We start from the raw sequence: 18188 nt of genomic DNA on the forward strand, positions 1-18188 counted from the left end.
ATGGGAAAATCGCATTGGAGGAAAATTCCACTTCGGGTTAGGGTTAGGTCAGCATGAACACAGAGAACAAAATGGATATCACCACCAAAGTTGGACTGCTTGGGTATGGTTAGGAGAGTGCTGCTTTTTCTAGTCTACCCTATCTATGTTTCCTGGTAAAATACATGGGAAAATCTCATTGGAGTAAAATTCCACTTAGGGTTAGGGTTAGGTCAGCATGAACTCGGAGAGCAAAATGGACACTGTCAACCCACTCGGAGTGCTTGGGTATGGCTAGGAGGGTGCTGCTTTTTCTAGTCTGCACTATGTATGTTACCTGGTAAAATACATGGGAAAATCCTATTGGACGAACATTCCACTTAGGGTTAGGGTTAGTTCACTATGAACTCAGAGAGAAAAATGGACACTGCCACCAAATTCGGAGTACTTGGGTATGGGTAGAAGGGCACTGACTTTTATAGTCTATCCTATCTTTCCTGGTAAAATACATGGGAAAATCCCATTGGAGGAAAATTCCACTTAGGGTTAGGGTTAGTTCACCATGAACTCAGAGAGCAAAATGGACACTGTCAACACACTCGGAGTGCTTGGGTATGGTTAGGAGGGTGCTGACTTTTCTAGTCTACCCTATCTTTCCTGGAAAAATGCATGGGAAAACCACATTGGAGGAAAATTCCACTTAGGAATTAGGGTTAGGATTAGGTCAGCATGAACACAGAGAGCAAAATGGATATCACCACCAAACTCAGAGTGCTTGGGTATGGTTAGGAGGGTACTACTTTTTCTAGTCTGCACTATCTGATAAAATACATGATAAAATCCCATTGGATGAAAATTCCACTTGGGGTGAGGGTTAGTTCACTATGAACTCGGAGAGCAAAATGGATACTGCCAACAAACTCGGAGTGCTTGGGTAAGGTTAGGAGAGCGCTGACTTTTATAGTCTATCCTATCTATCTTTCCTGGTAAAATACATGGGAAAATCTCATTGGAGGAAAATTCCACTTAGGGTTAGGGTTAGGTCAGCATGAACTCGGAGAGCAAAATGGACACTGTCAACCCACTCGGAGTGCTTTGGTATGGTTAAGAGGGTGCTGACATTTCTAGTCTACCCTATCTATGTTTCCTATTAAAATACATGTGAAAATCCTATTGGAGCAAAATTCCATTTAGGCTTAGGATTAGGTCAGCATGAACACAGAGAGCAAAAGGGATATCACCACCAAACTCAGAGTGCTTGGGTATGGTTAAGAGGGTGCTGCTTTTTCTAGTCTGCACTATGTATGTTCCCTGGTAAAATACATGGGAAAATCCTATTGGACGAACATTCCACTTAGGGTTAGGGTTAGTTCACTATGAACTCAGAGAGAAAAATGGACACTGCCACCAAACTCGGAGTACTTGGGTATGGTTAGGAGGGCACTGACTTTAGAGTCTATCCTATCTTTCCTGGTAAAATACATGGGAAAATCCCATTGGAGGAAAATTCCACTTAGGGTTAGGGTTAGTTCACTATGAACTCGGAGAGCAAAATGGACACTGCCAACAAACTCGGAGTGCTTGGGTAAGGTTAGGAGGGCGCTGACTTTTATAGTCTATCCTATCTATCTTTCCTGGTAAAATACATGGGAAAATCCCATTGGAGGAAAATTCCACGTAGGGTTAGGGTTTGGTCAGCATGAACACAGAGAACAAAATGGATATCACCACCAAAGTTGGACTGCTTGGGTATGGTTAGGAGAGTGCTGCTTTTTCTAGTCTACCCTATCTATGTTTCCTGGTAAAATACATGGGAAAATCTCATTGGAGGAAAATTCCACTTAGGGTTAGGGTTAGGTCAGCATGAACTCGGAGAGCAAAATGGACACTGCCACCAAACTCGGAGTACTTGGGTATGGTTAGGAGGGCACTGACTTTTATAGTCTATCCTATCTTTCCTGGTAAAATACATGGGAAAATCCCATTGGAGGAAAATTCCACTTAGGGTTAGTTTTTGGTCACTATGAACTCGGAGAGCAAAATGGACACTGCCAACCAAATTGGAGTGCTTGGGTAAGGTTAGGAGGGTGCTGCTTTTTCTATTCTGCCCTAACTATGTTTCCTGGTAAAATACATGGGGAAATCCCATTGGACGAAAATTCCACTTAGGGTTAGGGTTAGTTCACTATGAACTCAGAGAGCAAAATGGACACTGTTCAAACACATCGGAGTGCTTGGGGTTATGTAGGAGGTGCTGACTTTTTAGTCTACCCTATCTTTCCTGGTGAAAAGCATGGGAAAAACCACAGTGGAGGAAAATTCCACTTAGGGTGAGGTTAGGTCAGCCATGAACACAGAGAACAAAAAAAGGATATCACACCAACGTGTACTGCTGGGTTGGTAGGAGAGGGCTGCTTTTCTTAGTCTACCCTATCAGTTTGGTAAAATACATTGGAAAAATCTCATTGGAGGAAAATTCACTTAGGGTTAGAGGTTCGGTCAGCAGAACTCGGAGAGCAAAATGGGCCACGTAAACCCACTGAGTGCTGGTAGGCTAGGAGGTTCTGACATTTATAGTCTACCCTATCATGTTTCCTATTAAAAATACATGTGAAAATCCTATGGAGCAAAATTCCATTTGAGGCTTAGGATTAGGTCAGCTGAACAAAGAGGCAAATGGATCTCACACCAAACTCGGAGTGCTTGGGTATGGCTAGGAGGGTGCTGCTTTTTCTAGTCTGCACTATGTATGTTCCCTGGTAAAATACATGGGAAAATCCTATTGGACGAACATTCCACTTAGGGTTAGGGTTAGTTCACTATGAACTCAGAGAGAAAAATGGACACTGCCACCAAACTCGGAGTACTTGGGTATGGTTAGGAGGGCACTGACTTTTATAGTCTATCCTATCTTTCCTGGTAAAATACATGGGAAAATCCCATTGGAGGAAAATTCCACTTAGGGTTAGGGTTAGTTCACCATGAACTCAGAGAGCAAAATGGACACTGTCAACACACTCGGAGTGCTTGGGTATGGTTAGGAGGGTGCTGACTTTTCTAGTCTACCCTATCTTTCCTGGTAAAATGCATGGGAAAACCACATTGCAGGAAAATTCCACTTAGGGTTAGGGTTAGGTCAGCATGAACACAGAGAGCAAAATGGATATCACCACCAAATTCAGAGTGCTTGGGTATGGTTAAGAGGGTGCTGCTTTTTCTAGTCTGCACTATGTATGTTCCCTGGTAAAATACATGGGAAAATCCTATTGGACGAACATTCCACTTAGGGTTAGGGTTAGTTCACTATGAACTCAGAGAGAAAAATGGACACTGCCACCAAACTCGGAGTACTTGGGTATGGTTAGGAGGGCACTGACTTTATAGTCTATCCTATCTTTCCTGGTAAAATACATGGGAAAATCCCATTGGAGGAAAATTCCACTTAGGGTTAGGGTTAGTTCACTATGAACTCGGAGAGCAAAATGGACACTGCCAACAAACTCGGAGTGCTTGGGTAAGGTTAGGAGGGCGCTGACTTTTATAGTCTATCCTATTTATCTTTCCTGGTAAAATACATGGGAAAATCCCATTGGAGGAAAATTCCACTTAGGGTTAGGGTTTGGTCAGCATGAACACAGAGAACAAAATGGATACCACCACCAAAGTTGGACTGCTTGGGTATGGTTAGGAGAGTGCTGCTTTTTCTAGTCTACCCTATCTATGTTTCCTGGTAAAATACATGGGAAAATCTCATTGGAGGAAAATTCCACTTAGGGTTAGGGTTAGGTCAGCATGAACTCGGAGAGCAAAATGGACACTGCCACCAAACTCGGAGTACTTGGGTATGGTTAGGAGGGCACTGACTTTTATAGTCTATCCTATCTTTCCTGGTAAAATACATGGGAAAATCACATTGGAGGAAAATTCCACTTAGGGTTAGTTTTTGTTCACTATGAACTCGGAGAGCAAAATGGACACTGCCAACCAAATTGGAGTGCTTGGGTAAGGTTAGGAGGGTGCTGCTTTTTCTATTCTGCCCTAACTATGTTTCCTGGTAAAATACATGGGGAAATCCCATTGGACGAAAATTCCACTTAGGGTTAGGGTTAGTTCACCATGAACTCAGAGAGCAAAATGGACACTGTCAACACACTCGGAGTGCTTGGGTATGGTTAGGAGGGTGCTGACTTTTCTAGTCTACCCTATCTTTCCTGGTAAAATGCATGGGAAAACCACATTGGAGGAAAATTCCACTTAGGGTTAGGGTTAGGTCAGCATGAACACAGAGAACAAAATGGATATCACCACCAACGTTGTACTGCTTGGGTATGGTTAGGAGAGTGCTGCTTTTTCTAGTCTACCCTATCTATGTTTCCTGGTAAAATACATTGGAAAATCTCATTGGAGGAAAATTCCACTTAGGGTTAGGGTTAGGTCAGCATGAACTCTGAGAGCAAAATGGACACTGTCAACCCACTCGGAGTGCTTGGGTATGGCTAGGAGGGTTCTGACATTTCTAGTCTACCCTATCTATGTTTCCTATTAAAATACATGTGAAAATCCTATTGGAGCAAAATTCCATTTAGGGTTAGGGTTAGGTCAGCATGAACACAGAGAGCAAAATGGATATCACCACCAAACTCAGAGTGCTTGGGTATGGTTAGGAGGGTGCTGCTTTTTCTAGTCTGCACTATGTATGTTCCCTGGTAAAATACATGGGAAAATCCTATTGGACGAACATTCCACTTAGGGTTAGGGTTAGTTCACTATGAACTCAGAGAGAAAAATGGACACTGCCACCAAATTCGGAGTACTTGGGTATGGTTAGAAGGGCACTGACTTTTATAGTCTATCCTATCTTTCCTGGTAAAATACATGGGAAAATCCCATTGGAGGAAAATTCCACTTAGGGTTAGGGTTTGTTCACTATGAACTCAGAGAGCAAAATGGACACTGCCAACCAAATTGGAGTGCTTGGGTATGGTTAAGAGAGTGCTGCTTTTTCTAGTCTACCCTATCTATGTTTCCTGGTAAAATACATGGGAAAATCCTATTGGACGAACATTCCACTTAGGGTTAGGGTTAGTTCACTATGAACTCAGAGAGAAAAATGGACACTGCCACCACACTCGGAGTACTTGGGTATGGTTAGGAGGGCACTGACTTTTATAGTTTATCCTATCTTTCCTGGTAAAATACATGGGAAAATCCCATTGGAGGAAAATTCCACTTAGGGTTAGGGTTTGTTCACTATGAACTCTGAGAGCAAAATGGACACTGCCAACCAAATTGGAGTGCTTGGGTATGGTTAGGAGGGTGCTGCTTTTTCTATTCTGCCCTAACTATGTTTCCTGGTAAAATACATGGGGAAATCCCATTGGACGAAAATTCCACGTAGGGTTAGGGTTAGTTCACCATGAACTCAGAGAGCAAAATGGACACTGTCAACACACTCGGAGTGCTTGGGTATGGTTAGGAGGGTGCTGACTTTTCTAGTCTACCCTATCTTTCCTGGTAAAATGCATGGGAAAACCACATTGCAGGAAAATTCCACTTAGGGTTAGGGTTAGGTCAGCATGAACACAGAGAGCAAAATGGATATCACCACCAAATTCAGAGTGCTTGGGTATGGTTAAGAGGGTGCTGCTTTTTCTAGTCTGCACTATGTATGTTCCCTGGTAAAATACATGGGAAAATCCTATTGGACGAACATTCCACTTAGGGTTAGGGTTAGTTCACTATGAAGTCAGAGAGAAAAATGGACACTGCCACCAAACTCGGAGTACTTGGGTATGGTTAGGAGGGCACTGACTTTTATAGTTTATCCTATCTTTCCTGGTAAAATACATGGGAAAATCCCATTGGAGGAAAATTCCACTTAGGGTTAGGGTTTGTTCGCTATGAACTCGGAGAGCAAAATGGACACTGCCAACCAAATTGGAGTGCTTGGGTATGGTTAGGAGAGTGCTGCTTTTTCTAGTCTACCCTATCTATGTTTCCTGGTAAAATACATGGGAAAATCCTATTGGACGAACATTCCACTTAGGGTTAGGGTTAGTTCACTATGAACTCAGAGAGAAAAATGGACACTGCCACCAAACTCGGAGTACTTGGGTATGGTTAGGAGGGCACTGACTTTTATAGTCTATCCTATCTTTCCTGGTAAAATACATGGGAAAATCCCATTGGAGGAAAATTCCACTTAGGGTTAGGATTAGTTCACTATGAACTCGGAGAGCAAAATGGACACTGCCAACAAACTCGGAGTGCTTGGGTAAGGTTAGGAGGGCGCTGACTTTTATAGTCTATCCTATCTATCTTTCCTGGTAAAATACATGGGAAAATCCCATTGGAGGAAAATTCCACTTAGGGTTAGGGTTAGGTCAGCATGAACACAGAGAACAAAATGTATATCACCACGAAACTCAGAGTACTTGGGTATGGTCAGAAGGGCGCTGACTTTTCTAGTCCAGGGCTTTTCAACCAGTGTACGGGAAGCACCTGTGGTACATTGGCACCTGGCAGGTGGCACGCGGCCATCCTAGAAAAGTAGTGGGGGAGGGGAATGAGCTGAACCAGTGGCAGCACCGCACAAGCCTAAGTGAGAGATAGCTGGAGATGCAGGGCTGTCAGGGCTCAGTGGAAGCACCAGGATCAGTGCCGCTTTCCAGCTGATCGGTGCTTCAGAGCTGTCAGGGCTCAGCGGAAATACCAGGATCAGCGCTAGGCTCCAGCTCGAGCTTGGCGCTGATTCTGGCGCTTATGCTGAGCCCTGAATCAGCTGGAAAGCAGCACTGATCCTGGCACTTCTGCTGAGCCCAGACAAAGCGCCGATCAGCTGGAATGTTGCAGCCTCTCCAGGGTCTTGTCATTTACATTCAGATGCTTGGCAACTGATTCATATTTATGATGGTCACAGAGTCCCAGGGTCATGTAAAGTGACCAAAACCTGCTGCAACCACCCAGCAGATGGGGGGAATAAAAACCAAACACCCCCCCCTCCCCACCCCCACTGCCAATCCTCAACAGAAATGCTCACAACAATGAAAACCTCGGACAGGAGGAAGAGCACTGCCGGGCAGGCAGGCAGGTGTCTTGCTCGGCTGTGGCTTGGGGGGCACTTTTTTCAATGCCATTGTAACTTCAAAGAGTCACTAAGTGAACTGTTGTAAGTCGAGGACTACCTGTACTTTATCACTTTTGGGGGGAGATCATCAAGTTTTTGACACCTTGCTAAGCGATTGGTGGTACTCGGATGTTGCCATATCCTAAAAGTGGTAAAAAGAGTGAAAAGGTTGAAAAGCCCTGTTCTAGTCTACCCTATCTATGTTTCCTGTAAAATACATGGGAAAATCCCATTGGACGAAAATTCAAATTAAGGTTAGGGTTAGTTCACCATGAACTCGGAGAGCAAAATGGACACTGCTAACAAACTCGGAGTGCTTGGGTATGATTAGGAGGGTGCCGCTTTTTCTACTCTGCACTATCTATGTTTCCTGGTAAAATACATGGGAAAATCCCATAGGACGAAAATTCCACTTAGAATTAGGGTTAGTTCACTATGAACTCGGAGAGCAAATGGACACTGCCAACAAACTCGAAGTGCTTGGGTATGAATTGGAGGACGCTTACTTTTCTAGTGTACCCTATCTATCTTTCCTGGTAAAATACATGGGAAAATCCCATTGGAGGAAAATTCCACTTAGGGTTAAGGTTAGGTCAGCATGAACACAGAGAGCAAAATGGACATCATCACCAAACTCGGAGTGCTTGGGTATGGTTAGGAGGGTGCTGCTTTTTCTAGTCTGCCCTATCTATGTTTCCTGATAATTTACATGGGAAAATCCGATTGGACAAAAATTACACTTAGGGCAATGTTGGCAAACCTTTTAGAAATCGAGTGCACAAATTGCAACCCAAAACCCACTTATACATCATCGGGTGTCGCGTGGGCGTAGCCCTTTGGGTGGGTGTTGCCCATTGGGTGGGTGTGGTGAATTGGGTGAGCGTGGCCCATTGGGTGGGAATGATAATGGCAGACTGGATGGGATTAAAAAGTTCAATCAATCAATTCCAACTTGCGAGATATTTTTTTGTGCGAGAAGTTGAAATTGATTGATTGAGTGAACTTTTTTTTTGTACACGGCGGTGGAGGGCTAAAGCGAAAAGATTTTATAAAGCCCAGCTGAAGGCCTAGGGGTGGGGCAACAGCACACGTGCCCACAGAGAGGGTTCTGCGTGCCACCTGTGGCACGTGTACTATAGGTTCACCAACACGGAGCTAGTGTCTTTTAAGAATCAGAAATGTCAGGAAAGTGAGGTAAGAGAGAGGTAAGAGAGATAGGAAAACTGATAGGAGAAACTGATAACTGATCCTAGCTGGAAGCATATTATACCAAACGTTTTTGTTGCAACATCTGAGCTTTAAAACAAACAGGCCAGTGAGATGCATCTGGCTTGCTGAGGCCAATCTGAAAATAAATGGACATGGAAAGAAAATCGAAAGCCATTTTGGCTTGAACAGCACTATTTCCAGCCTGAGAATGACTGCTTTAAATGTGAATGGAAGTAGCTACCAGAGTGAACGACAGAGACTGTTAGAGATGCAATAAACAGGAAGGAAAACTGAAGGGATAGAGATAGTTAGCAATTATTTTCTCATGGTAAATGTATTTTAATTGTGTTGTATGGTGATCAATGTTACATGATTAATTTTCTCCCTGATCTCCTCTTTCTTACTGGTATTCAATCTGTAACACAGTTTCTCCCCACCCCTATGGAACATATTTTGTGTGAGATGGGCTACAAAAGGAAGAAGAAAATCCATTTCAGTTTCTATTTCTGTTTCACTAGTGGTCCATTAGCATCAAATACAATTTGATGCCTTAAATTTTGGTAAATAACACAAAAGAAGGATTAGATAATGAATGGAACCTGTGTGCTTTGAGTGCTAGAATCAGGATTGATTTTATGTTTTATATCCTGGAAATGACCAAACTGTCACTGTCATCTGTCAGGAAATTGTGATTGCTATTTCCTAATTCCAATACATATTTATCATTTTGCTATTATATTCAGTGGTGATTTTGTGCTAGTAGAAGCAACTTATATTTATGCAAAAGGGGATATTCAATTTTAACCAATGTCTGACTTGCCACTATATACCCATGAATTCATGGGGGCAGAGAATCCTTTAGTAAGGATATAAGATGACACAACAGTAATTTGTTTCTCTTTCTCTAATATATTTTCTATGTTACACTTGCAGCTTCTGGCTGTAAAACCAACCATTCATAACAAGTTTTTGAAAACAACAGATAAGCTGCTTAATGTTTATGTAGCCAATTGCTTTGTTTATTGTGCAATCTCGGGCTGTAGTCTGCGATCCTTTAATTTACTGTCTCAGCTCATGTCCACTTTTTTAACTTTATACAGGAAATCTTCCAATAATCCATTGTTATATGTTTTTACATATTTTTTCTAGTGGTGGAAAGTTCCATGAACATTGCTAAGAAGCTGTGCTTCCTTATAATAAAAGAGAAAAGGACACTTAAACTATCTTTATTTTTATTTATTTTTTTGCTTAGTTTGGAAATATGAGAACATTTACTAAGATAGGAGTGACTTCCCTACAACAGATCTAGAGAGAACAAGCTAGACAAATAAAAATATTATTTTCTAAATGTTTTGCTTTTACCAACGACATTTCTCTTTGCGCTTTTTGGCTGAGTATTGTCAACAGTGATTTTTGGTTCTTGGTATTTGGATAACAATGAGAAACCTCTGTAGTTTCTGCAATCTCATTTGCTTCCCATTGAGATCCTCAATGAATGAAGTTGCCAGGAATCCCCTCTGTGAAGCAAATGTTTTTTTCATGATATCTTGAAACTTCTGTAACATTTTTAGGTCTGGTGCTTTGTAGGACTCAGCAGCCATCCTGCCCTATTGTGTTATTTGAGTTCATTTGTTAGATTGCTTTCTTGATCTCATAAGTAGAGGGAGTCAGGTCTAGGGCAACCAACATTGGCTGCTGAGAACTTCCAGTTTGGTGTCATAACGAGACAGGCGAAAGAAATCGGGGCTCTGATTTCCTAGTCCGATTTCGCTCTGTCTGCACACCCCAAAGGATCGGAAAGTTGCCCTGGAGAGGCAACAAAGAGGAAGGGAAGCCTTGGGAGCTTGGAGCTGATGGCAGTCAGCCCCAATGAACTGAGGAACCTCTTCAAACGGATAGGAGAAAGGCTGCCAGTAAATATACAGGCAGCCCAAGTCATAGACAACTGGGAAAGAAACAAAGAACTGTAGCATGCTGCGGCATGCCGCTGAACACCTGATTGTCAACAACATGCTGAGATCTGGGTGAGGCTGTTTTTTATTTCTCCTTCCTGTGGACTTAGAAATATAAATCCCCAGATTGGATAATTTCCAAAGCGAAGATCCCAGGAAGACTGGGGAAGAAGGGAGTTAAGAACTAATATGTGGGAGATTGAGATAAAAATTAGGCACTTGGCAAGAATCATATTCATACAACATTGGAAAAAGAAAGAAATACCACCAAAGGAAGAAATAATTAAAAAACATTAGATTGTGCAGAAATGGACAGACTTACGTTGAGGTTGAAAGAAAAAGAAGAGACAGAATATTTTCAAACTTGGAACTTATTCTATCAATGGCTGGAGAAACGAACAAGGGATTAGCAATTTAATTTGTATTAATAAATGATAAACTCAGACAACACATTTGTTGAATAAATACCATGGAAGGAAAAGTCTTCATCATGGTTCAGTCCAAGCTGGGAATAAACAATATGGCGAATGCTTTAGAAAGAAGGTTGCAGTTTATTGAAGAGGAGAACCAGACAGAAAGACTGTTCTGGAAGAAAAGAGAGAGAGAGCACATGTAAGGAGTGGGTTTTTATACCCTCTGGGGCTCTTGAGGTTGTTTCCTGTTCCTGATTGAGGCTTTGTATTTCCTGTATCTGAGTGTGCCCCTTTGGCATCTGTGGGTTAATCCTATTATCTCCTGTCTTAGAATTTGGGTAGGGTATGTAGATTTTTGGTGTTTATGTCTTCTTAATCTTCTAGCTTCAACCTTCCTGAATGGTTTACATCTGCATTTCTACAGAGCTGGTTTCTGCTTGGGGGATGGAGACTTGGGGCTATTAAGAAAACTGGGCATGCTTTTCTGCCTCTTTAAGATCCTTTGAGGAAATATATTTTTCTGCCCTTTTAATATTTCCTTCTCGGGGGGGGGGGTGACTTCCCAAGTACTTTTGAACTGTATTAAAAAAAAATCAATAAAAAAAAGATTGGCTGCTGAAGAATCTGCTGTTAAGACATCAGGATCAACTGTGAATAGTCTACTGAGTGGGTTAGAAAAGTGTTCAGCCCAGCAGTTTTTTAGTCCTTCCTGGTCTTTGGTCAGGCTTGGCCCATCAGATGACAGCAAAGAGGGAACATCCTGATTTAGAAGGACCATAAACTGCTTTATGGCACTGAGTAACTTTGTGGTGACACACATGTCTGCATAGCCCCAACAGCTCAGCCTTTCTCTGCTATAATTTGTTCTACATTTCTTGAAGTTCTGTTTAAACTTCTCTTTCTTTGAGACAGATGATGGATCATTCTGTCAGTCTGCATAGGCCTTGTTCTTGGCCTGGAAGGCTGTTGAAATTGTCTTTTGATTTTCGTTAAACCAGGGTGTGACCAGGTTTTCAATACAAGTAGAGTTGTTGTAGTTTACATGATGACGTCTTTAAACTGCGTCCACTTTTCAGAATAGGCTCCTACAAGCAGTAAATGAAAGAGTTTTTTTATTAAGTAATCTTGTAAAAATTGGATTTGGACTGGATCTTGCAGTCTGCTAAAGATGAATTAAATTTTGGTAGTTCTTGGTAGCTTACAATATAAACGGGTTTTGTGCAGGTTGAGAATTGACCAGCCCAGCCTGTGATCTGTCCAGCTGTCAGCACCTCATATAATCCAGGTAATGGTGACATCTTTAAGGTCGTGTTGACATAGTTAAGTACGTACCAGTGTTTGGACCTGGGATGCATTCAGGTTGTTGCAAGTCTGAACATTGTGTTAGTGATGCACAAGTTGTGCTCGACACACTTGCTCAGAAACAGTAGTAGGCCATTACTGTTGAGTTTTTTCACCCCATATCTGTCAAGGACTCCTTTTTTTCTTGATTTTAAATTTGGTCAGTTATTTTAGTAGGTCTTCTTAGAATTGATTTGCATTACTATTCTTAAAGCTTCTGTCTGAATTATTTTCATCGTATCAAAATTCAAAATGAAAATATAGAGTACAAGGCTGATGACAGTTAAGCGGATGACAGTACTCCAAATTTGTTTTCCTTCTCTGAATTATTGTCTTCCAAAGTATGGAAAACATCTGTATTAATCCTGTGAATGCAATCTTGAGTTGTTTGCTTTTTATTTATTTGTTGCTTACTATTACATCTATATCTTTTTTAAATAAGTGTTGATGTCCTGTCATTATTATAGACGTATGTCAAGATTAGCTGCATTCATACATTTATTAGGAATACATAGCTTATATATCTAAGTGTCCCTAAACTTATGTAAAAACCTAAGACTAATAAACAACTAAAGAACATACTTGTAAATTATGTTGCCAAATATAAAAGATGAATTAAGTGATACATAAAGGATGTATAACCTTTTTTGGTTTGAGAACTACATTTAACCTTCAAGAGATATATCAGAGGCCAAGGCAATTTTTTAATAAATTAAATTAAATTGATAAAAACGCACATATTACTCCATGTATATGTAATCATTTCATTTTTTTTATAATTACAATTGAATAGCAACGTTTAGAGGGGCTCTGGATCTCTTCTTTCTTTCCCATAGTAACCATAGGGCTTTGAAGTCATAGCTGTGCCCTCTTGGTTTATAGCAGTGGTAGGCAATCCAATGCTATTGAAGCAAATTGCTGCTGCTTCCATGGTAATGAGGCTTAAAGCAATTTCTTCATGTAGTGCTACTTTTGAAGATAGTTCAGTAGCTTCATCTGGTCTACAATGTGGCTGCAAAGGTTCTGGTGGGATCTATCTATTCAGATTATGTAAAATCAGTTCTCACCAGCTACCAGTCTATTTTTTAACTCAGTGCTGGCTTTAAATTTTAAAGCCCTAAAGATATGGAATCGTATCTTACTTATTTTACCTCTCTACTGCCTTGCTTTATGACTCCGCCCCAGAGTTTTATTTCATTGTTAAACACATTTTTGTATTTCTTTGCCTTTTGAGGTTGCACAGCTTCAATTATTTCAGTTTCTCAAACTCAGCAACTTTAAGATGGACAGGTAGTCCTCAACTTACAACCGTTCATTTAGTGACTGTCAAAGTTACAATAGCACTGAAAAAAGTGACTTATGACCCTTTTCCACACTTATGACTGTTATGGTATCTCCATGGTCATGTGATCAAAATTCAGATGCTTGGCAACGGATTCATATTTATAATGACTGCAGTGTCCCAGGTCATGTGATCATTTTTTGCAACTTTCTGACAAGCAAAGTCAATGGAGAAACCAGATACATTTTACAACCATGTTACTAACTTAATAACTGCAGTAATTCACTTAACAAATGTGCCAAAAAGGTTGTAAATGGGGCAAAATTCACTTAACAAATGTCTCACTTAGCAACAAAAATTTTGGGCTCATTTATGGTCATAAATTGAGGACTACTTGTATGCTTTTCAGCTCCCAGAATTCATGCACTCTGGGGAATTCTGGGATTGAAGTTCACACATCTTAAAGTTGCTGAGGTTAAAAACACAATCTTGGTTATTGCACCCAAGATTCAAATAGACCTTGTAAAGAAATACTACCCTTGTGCTCAATAGGTTTAGGCACCTGGTTTAATCCATATATTTTATTTTTGAAGGCAGTTTTTGTAATAAGAAAGTCCCATTACTTATCCAGGTATATATTCAAAGACATTCCTTGATTTGGGGACAGTTCATAACCCAGAAATAACAGGATGGCTGGTAGGCTTGAAGAGATGGAGTCCCTGTTGAAGCCCACTCAGTGCCCAAAGGTCCTCATTGAAGCAGTTTGGAGAAAACAAACTAATGGCCAATTTGGAACAGCATTCAAAGGAGAAAACTCTGGATTTGTCTCAGGGAAAGGGCGTAAATTTTGTTCAACGGGAGTGAGAAGGCCCTTTTTCACTGCATACAGTGTTGCATTCTATGTTCTCCCCAGTGGATGAAGCAGTTCAGAGGGTTGCCAGCTGCTGCCCCAGTCCAATAATTTTGGCCTCCTACCAAAACTTTGGCCGAAAATTCTTCCTCTTCTACGCTAGCAGGGAAGGCTAAGATGAAGGCAGCCCAGCTGATCCTACCGCGCCCTTCCTGGGCTGAAGGGCAGGAGTGTGGCCCGCTCTCCTTCCCCCACATTCAGCTTGCCCGCCGTTTCCTTTGGTTTATTCCCAGCCTGGACGGACGGACGGCTGCCCCGATGCGCTGCAAGCAGTGGCTGCGGACGACCAGTATAGGAGGGACGGCGGCTGGGCGCCCGAGACTCGTGAAAGGGGTCCGGGTGGAGAGGAGGAAGCCGAAGCGCAGCTCGGGAGGATGCCGACCGATTCCGGAAGGCGAACTGAGGGAGCGGGGAGCGGCGGCTGCCGGGCTGGGTTGGGCGCCTGGCCGCCGTGCTCCGAGATTTCCGTCAGGAGGGCAGCCCCCGCCTCCTCCCTGACGCGGGGCTGCGAGGGATGCCCTCACCATGGAGCGCGGCGGACTCGCGCTGCCCGTCTCTGCCTGGCGGCGGGGAAGGACGCGGCCCCCTCGCCGCAGGGAAGCAGCACTGCGGGGACCGGCGGGGCTCGCCCGAGAGCCGCTGCCTGCGCCCTGAGTCGGGCAGCGCGTAGCCTCCGCCGACGGAGAGGAGGGAATGGCGAGTCTCAATCGCCGCCGCTGCCGCCGCCGCCGCCGCTGCCTCCCAAGGCCGACGGCCGATGTTCCCGCTCTGGGCTGAGCTGCCGGCTTCGGTCCGGTCGGCTGGGCTCGGCGTTCCGCAGAGCTCGAGAGCTGCGAGGGAGGCTTGGTGTGGCCCCGCCGGCTTCTTCGGTCGGGGCGAGGGCGGCGAGGCGGCAGCGCGGCAGAGGGATGGGCTGCGCCCCCAGCATCCACGTCTCGCAGAGCGGCATGATCTACTGCCGAGACTCGGACGAGTCCAGTTCGCCGCGTCAGACCACCACCGTCTCGCAGGGAACGGCCGCCACCTTGCACGGGCTCTTCATCAAGACTGACGCGGCCGACTCTATCCCTTCGGTGCTCGCCTACCAGAGTCGCCAGCTGCCGCCGCCGAACTGTCCGGCCTACCCGCGCAGGGAGGTGGGCAGTAGCGGAGGCCACCCCAGCTGTGGCGTCGAGGCGGAGACCCAGATCAGCCAGAGTAGCGTCAAGGTAAGGGCTGCCCCTGCTGGGCGCTATCCAGATCTTTTCCAGCTGGAAGACGGAGCAGCCTTCCTCAATCTGGTTCCCTCCTTTGTGTAGGACCAGACTCTCTACAGCTGTCATTATCCGTCCCTGATATGCAGGGGTGTAAGTCTGGGATTGACACGAGGATAATGGAAGCTGTAGTCCAACACATTAGGAGAGCATCTGGAGGGGAAAGTCAGAAGGGCATGAGATTGGGTTGAAGAGGAAGAACCTCATGATGAAGAAAAGGAAGAGTTTTTCTGCCCTGCCACCACCACCACCAGAGATCACCCTTTCAGGTAACAGAGACATTCTGAGGAAGTTACAGTAACAGAGATTTCTAACTAAGACCTGGCCCTATAGTCAAAATAGTAATTATCTTAGTGGGACTATCATTATTCCCCAGAAGAACTTTACTTGGGCAAACCTTTTCCCCACATTTCCTCTCCAGTACTCCTTAACTCCCAGTTAGGAGTCAGCCATTTGAAATAACCAGCCAAGCTAGAGAATCACTCCTGAATTCTTCAGCCAAATTTATCTCACACCCCCTTTCATAATTTAGTCCAGTTTCCTCCCATCTAAGATTCTCTCATTGGGTTCAGTTGCAGCTTTTGTTTTTGACATAGTCTCAAGTCCCCACACATCTGGCTTCAGCTGGGGAAAGGCTGATTTAAAAGCTGTTTGAATCCTAAAAAGGAACAAATGAAGTGCTTTGAGCCCCTTGACCCAAAACTTTCTTTGGGCTGTTTAGTGAAGTCTTTTTATCTGTTTCCCAGGAGATGAGGAATGAAAACCACATTGAGACAAGGGGACTAAAGTAAATGCAGTGTGTTTAGTCTCCCACATGATATTGCTTTGTCTGTCAGGGCAGAACCTCCCGTGCTCTACAGAAGGTGATAAGGGAGGAAACATGAGGTTGGCGATCAGAAAGGCTACAGCAGAGGCACATGGGGTGCAGTGGTTGCCATGGCATCCCAATGCCTTCTTCTCCAGGTTTTTCCTGCCTGGTCAGGTACAAACACATTGGCCAAGGTCCTCTCCTGTACATTGGCTGGTGGGAATCACGTTGAAATTCAGGGTTAAGGTTCTGTACATTTTGGGAACTTCATTGTCTTTACCTTTATTAAGCCATGTGCTTTATCTACCAGAATGTATCCCAAATGCATTTTTATTTAAACATACCTATACTACCGTGGAACATAAGTTAAAACAGAACCACCTTATGAAAGCAATAAATAAATAAAATATCCCTTGAGAGAGGGAGGTCAATTATTGGTCCATTTATTTTCTTAACAACAGAAAATATATAAATCCATTTAAGCTGGGGCAGGGATGAAGGATAATATTTGTCTAATTCCTGCAGGCAGCACATTCAGTGTTCCTGGAAAACTGTCAGATGTGAGTAGTCAATGCTCAAAGAATACTTAAAGAGTGGGAATCCAGTGGGTTTGACAGGATTGCTACAGTGATCACAGAAGAGTTTGTGAACCTTGTGCTCTTAACCATGCTGGCTGGCCCCAACTGGAGTTGGATTCAAAACATTTGGACTTATTGCCTTTTTCTTGGTTAGAATATAGAACTTGACATAGGGCCCATGCTTCTTCATGTAATTTTACCTGAAGTAATTATTGACTCTAAATCAGACATGTCAAACACAAGACCCAGGGGGCTAGATGCGGCCCGGAAAGTGGTTTTATGTGGCCCGTGAAGCCATCCTGGAAACAGTGAGGGAACAGCCCCCATTGCCTTGGCCCTGGCCCAGGCCAGCCGGCTGGGAGCCAATGTACAATTTTGTGGTGACCATCTATGCTGAAACATATTCAGTCTCCCTCTGACTTTGCCTTGGTACCCATCATGAACAATCTGGCTAAGGAGAGCAAGCACAGCAGCAGCAGCTTTGAGGAGGAGGTAAGTGCAGCTGGACACCCCTCTGGGGAAGTGGGTCTGGACTTGGTGCCACGGGTGCTCGAGGGCCAGGCTGGGCATTTGATCTCTGCTGCCCAAAGCTCCGGGCAGCCTGCACCACCATCCAGCCCTCCCCCAACATGGCCTGAGAGGAACAGTGAGGCTCCTCCAGTAGACCATGCCTTGGCACTTGCCTTGGTCCCACCCCCTTCTGCCAGAGACCCTCAGATCTGTCCCACTCCTGCCCAGGGCCCCACAGGCACCATTGACATGAACAATGTAGAGCTGGCCATGCCCACACAATAGATCACATCCACTCCCTCCACACCCACCCAGTAGGCCACACCCACCTTGGCCACACTCACCCAGCCCCTCAAGGGCAATTGCAATGCTGATGCGGCCCTCAGTAAAATTGAGTTTGACACCCCTGCTCTAAACCCATCTTTCTTCTATTCTGATGTTTAAATGAGGATAACTTGTTCATTTCTTGGAACTCTTTGGTGGAATTTTAAGAAATAAGGAGTCCATCATTTATATGCTTCTTTGGAATTTCTAGCCATTGCATTTTCATTAAAAAAATACATTTTTTTTGTTAGATACATATTGGATAGTTTGTAATACATATTGGAGTAGAACTGAAAGAAAGGAAAGAAGAGGCTAACAAAATAGCAATAGCAATAGCACTTATATACAGCTTCATAATGCTTTAGAGCCCTCTCTAAGCGATTTACAGAGTCAGCATACTGCCCTCAACAATCTGGTCCCAGTGAGAATCGAACTGCGGACAGTCGGCAGAATTAGCCTGCTATACTGCATTCTAACCACTGCGCCACCACGTCTCTTAGAAA

General features: G+C 43.7%; 1 protein-coding gene across 3 annotated transcripts in view; it reads left to right on the forward strand.

The window, feature by feature from the left end:
• The first annotated feature begins 13786 nt into the window (after window positions 1–13786).
• PDE8B (phosphodiesterase 8B) overlaps window positions 13787–18188 on the forward strand; it is a 49103-nt gene continuing 44701 nt past the window's right edge. For 2 of the 3 annotated variants that reach the window (XM_039352803.1, XM_039352804.1), the window contains exon 1: window positions 13787–15420. In XM_039352803.1, the coding sequence (XP_039208737.1) occupies window positions 14587–15420 (834 nt within the window). In that variant the 5' untranslated portion in view covers window positions 13787–14586. Of the gene's footprint in view, window positions 15421–15483; window positions 15735–18188 lie in introns of those variants that run through there. The other variant, XM_039352805.1, reaches the window with a different exon arrangement.

Source organism: Crotalus tigris, unplaced genomic scaffold, assembly GCF_016545835.1.
Source record: "Crotalus tigris isolate CLP2741 ecotype Arizona unplaced genomic scaffold, ASM1654583v1 scf7180000018484.1034840, whole genome shotgun sequence".
NCBI classification, from domain to species: Eukaryota; Metazoa; Chordata; class Lepidosauria; order Squamata; family Viperidae; genus Crotalus; species Crotalus tigris.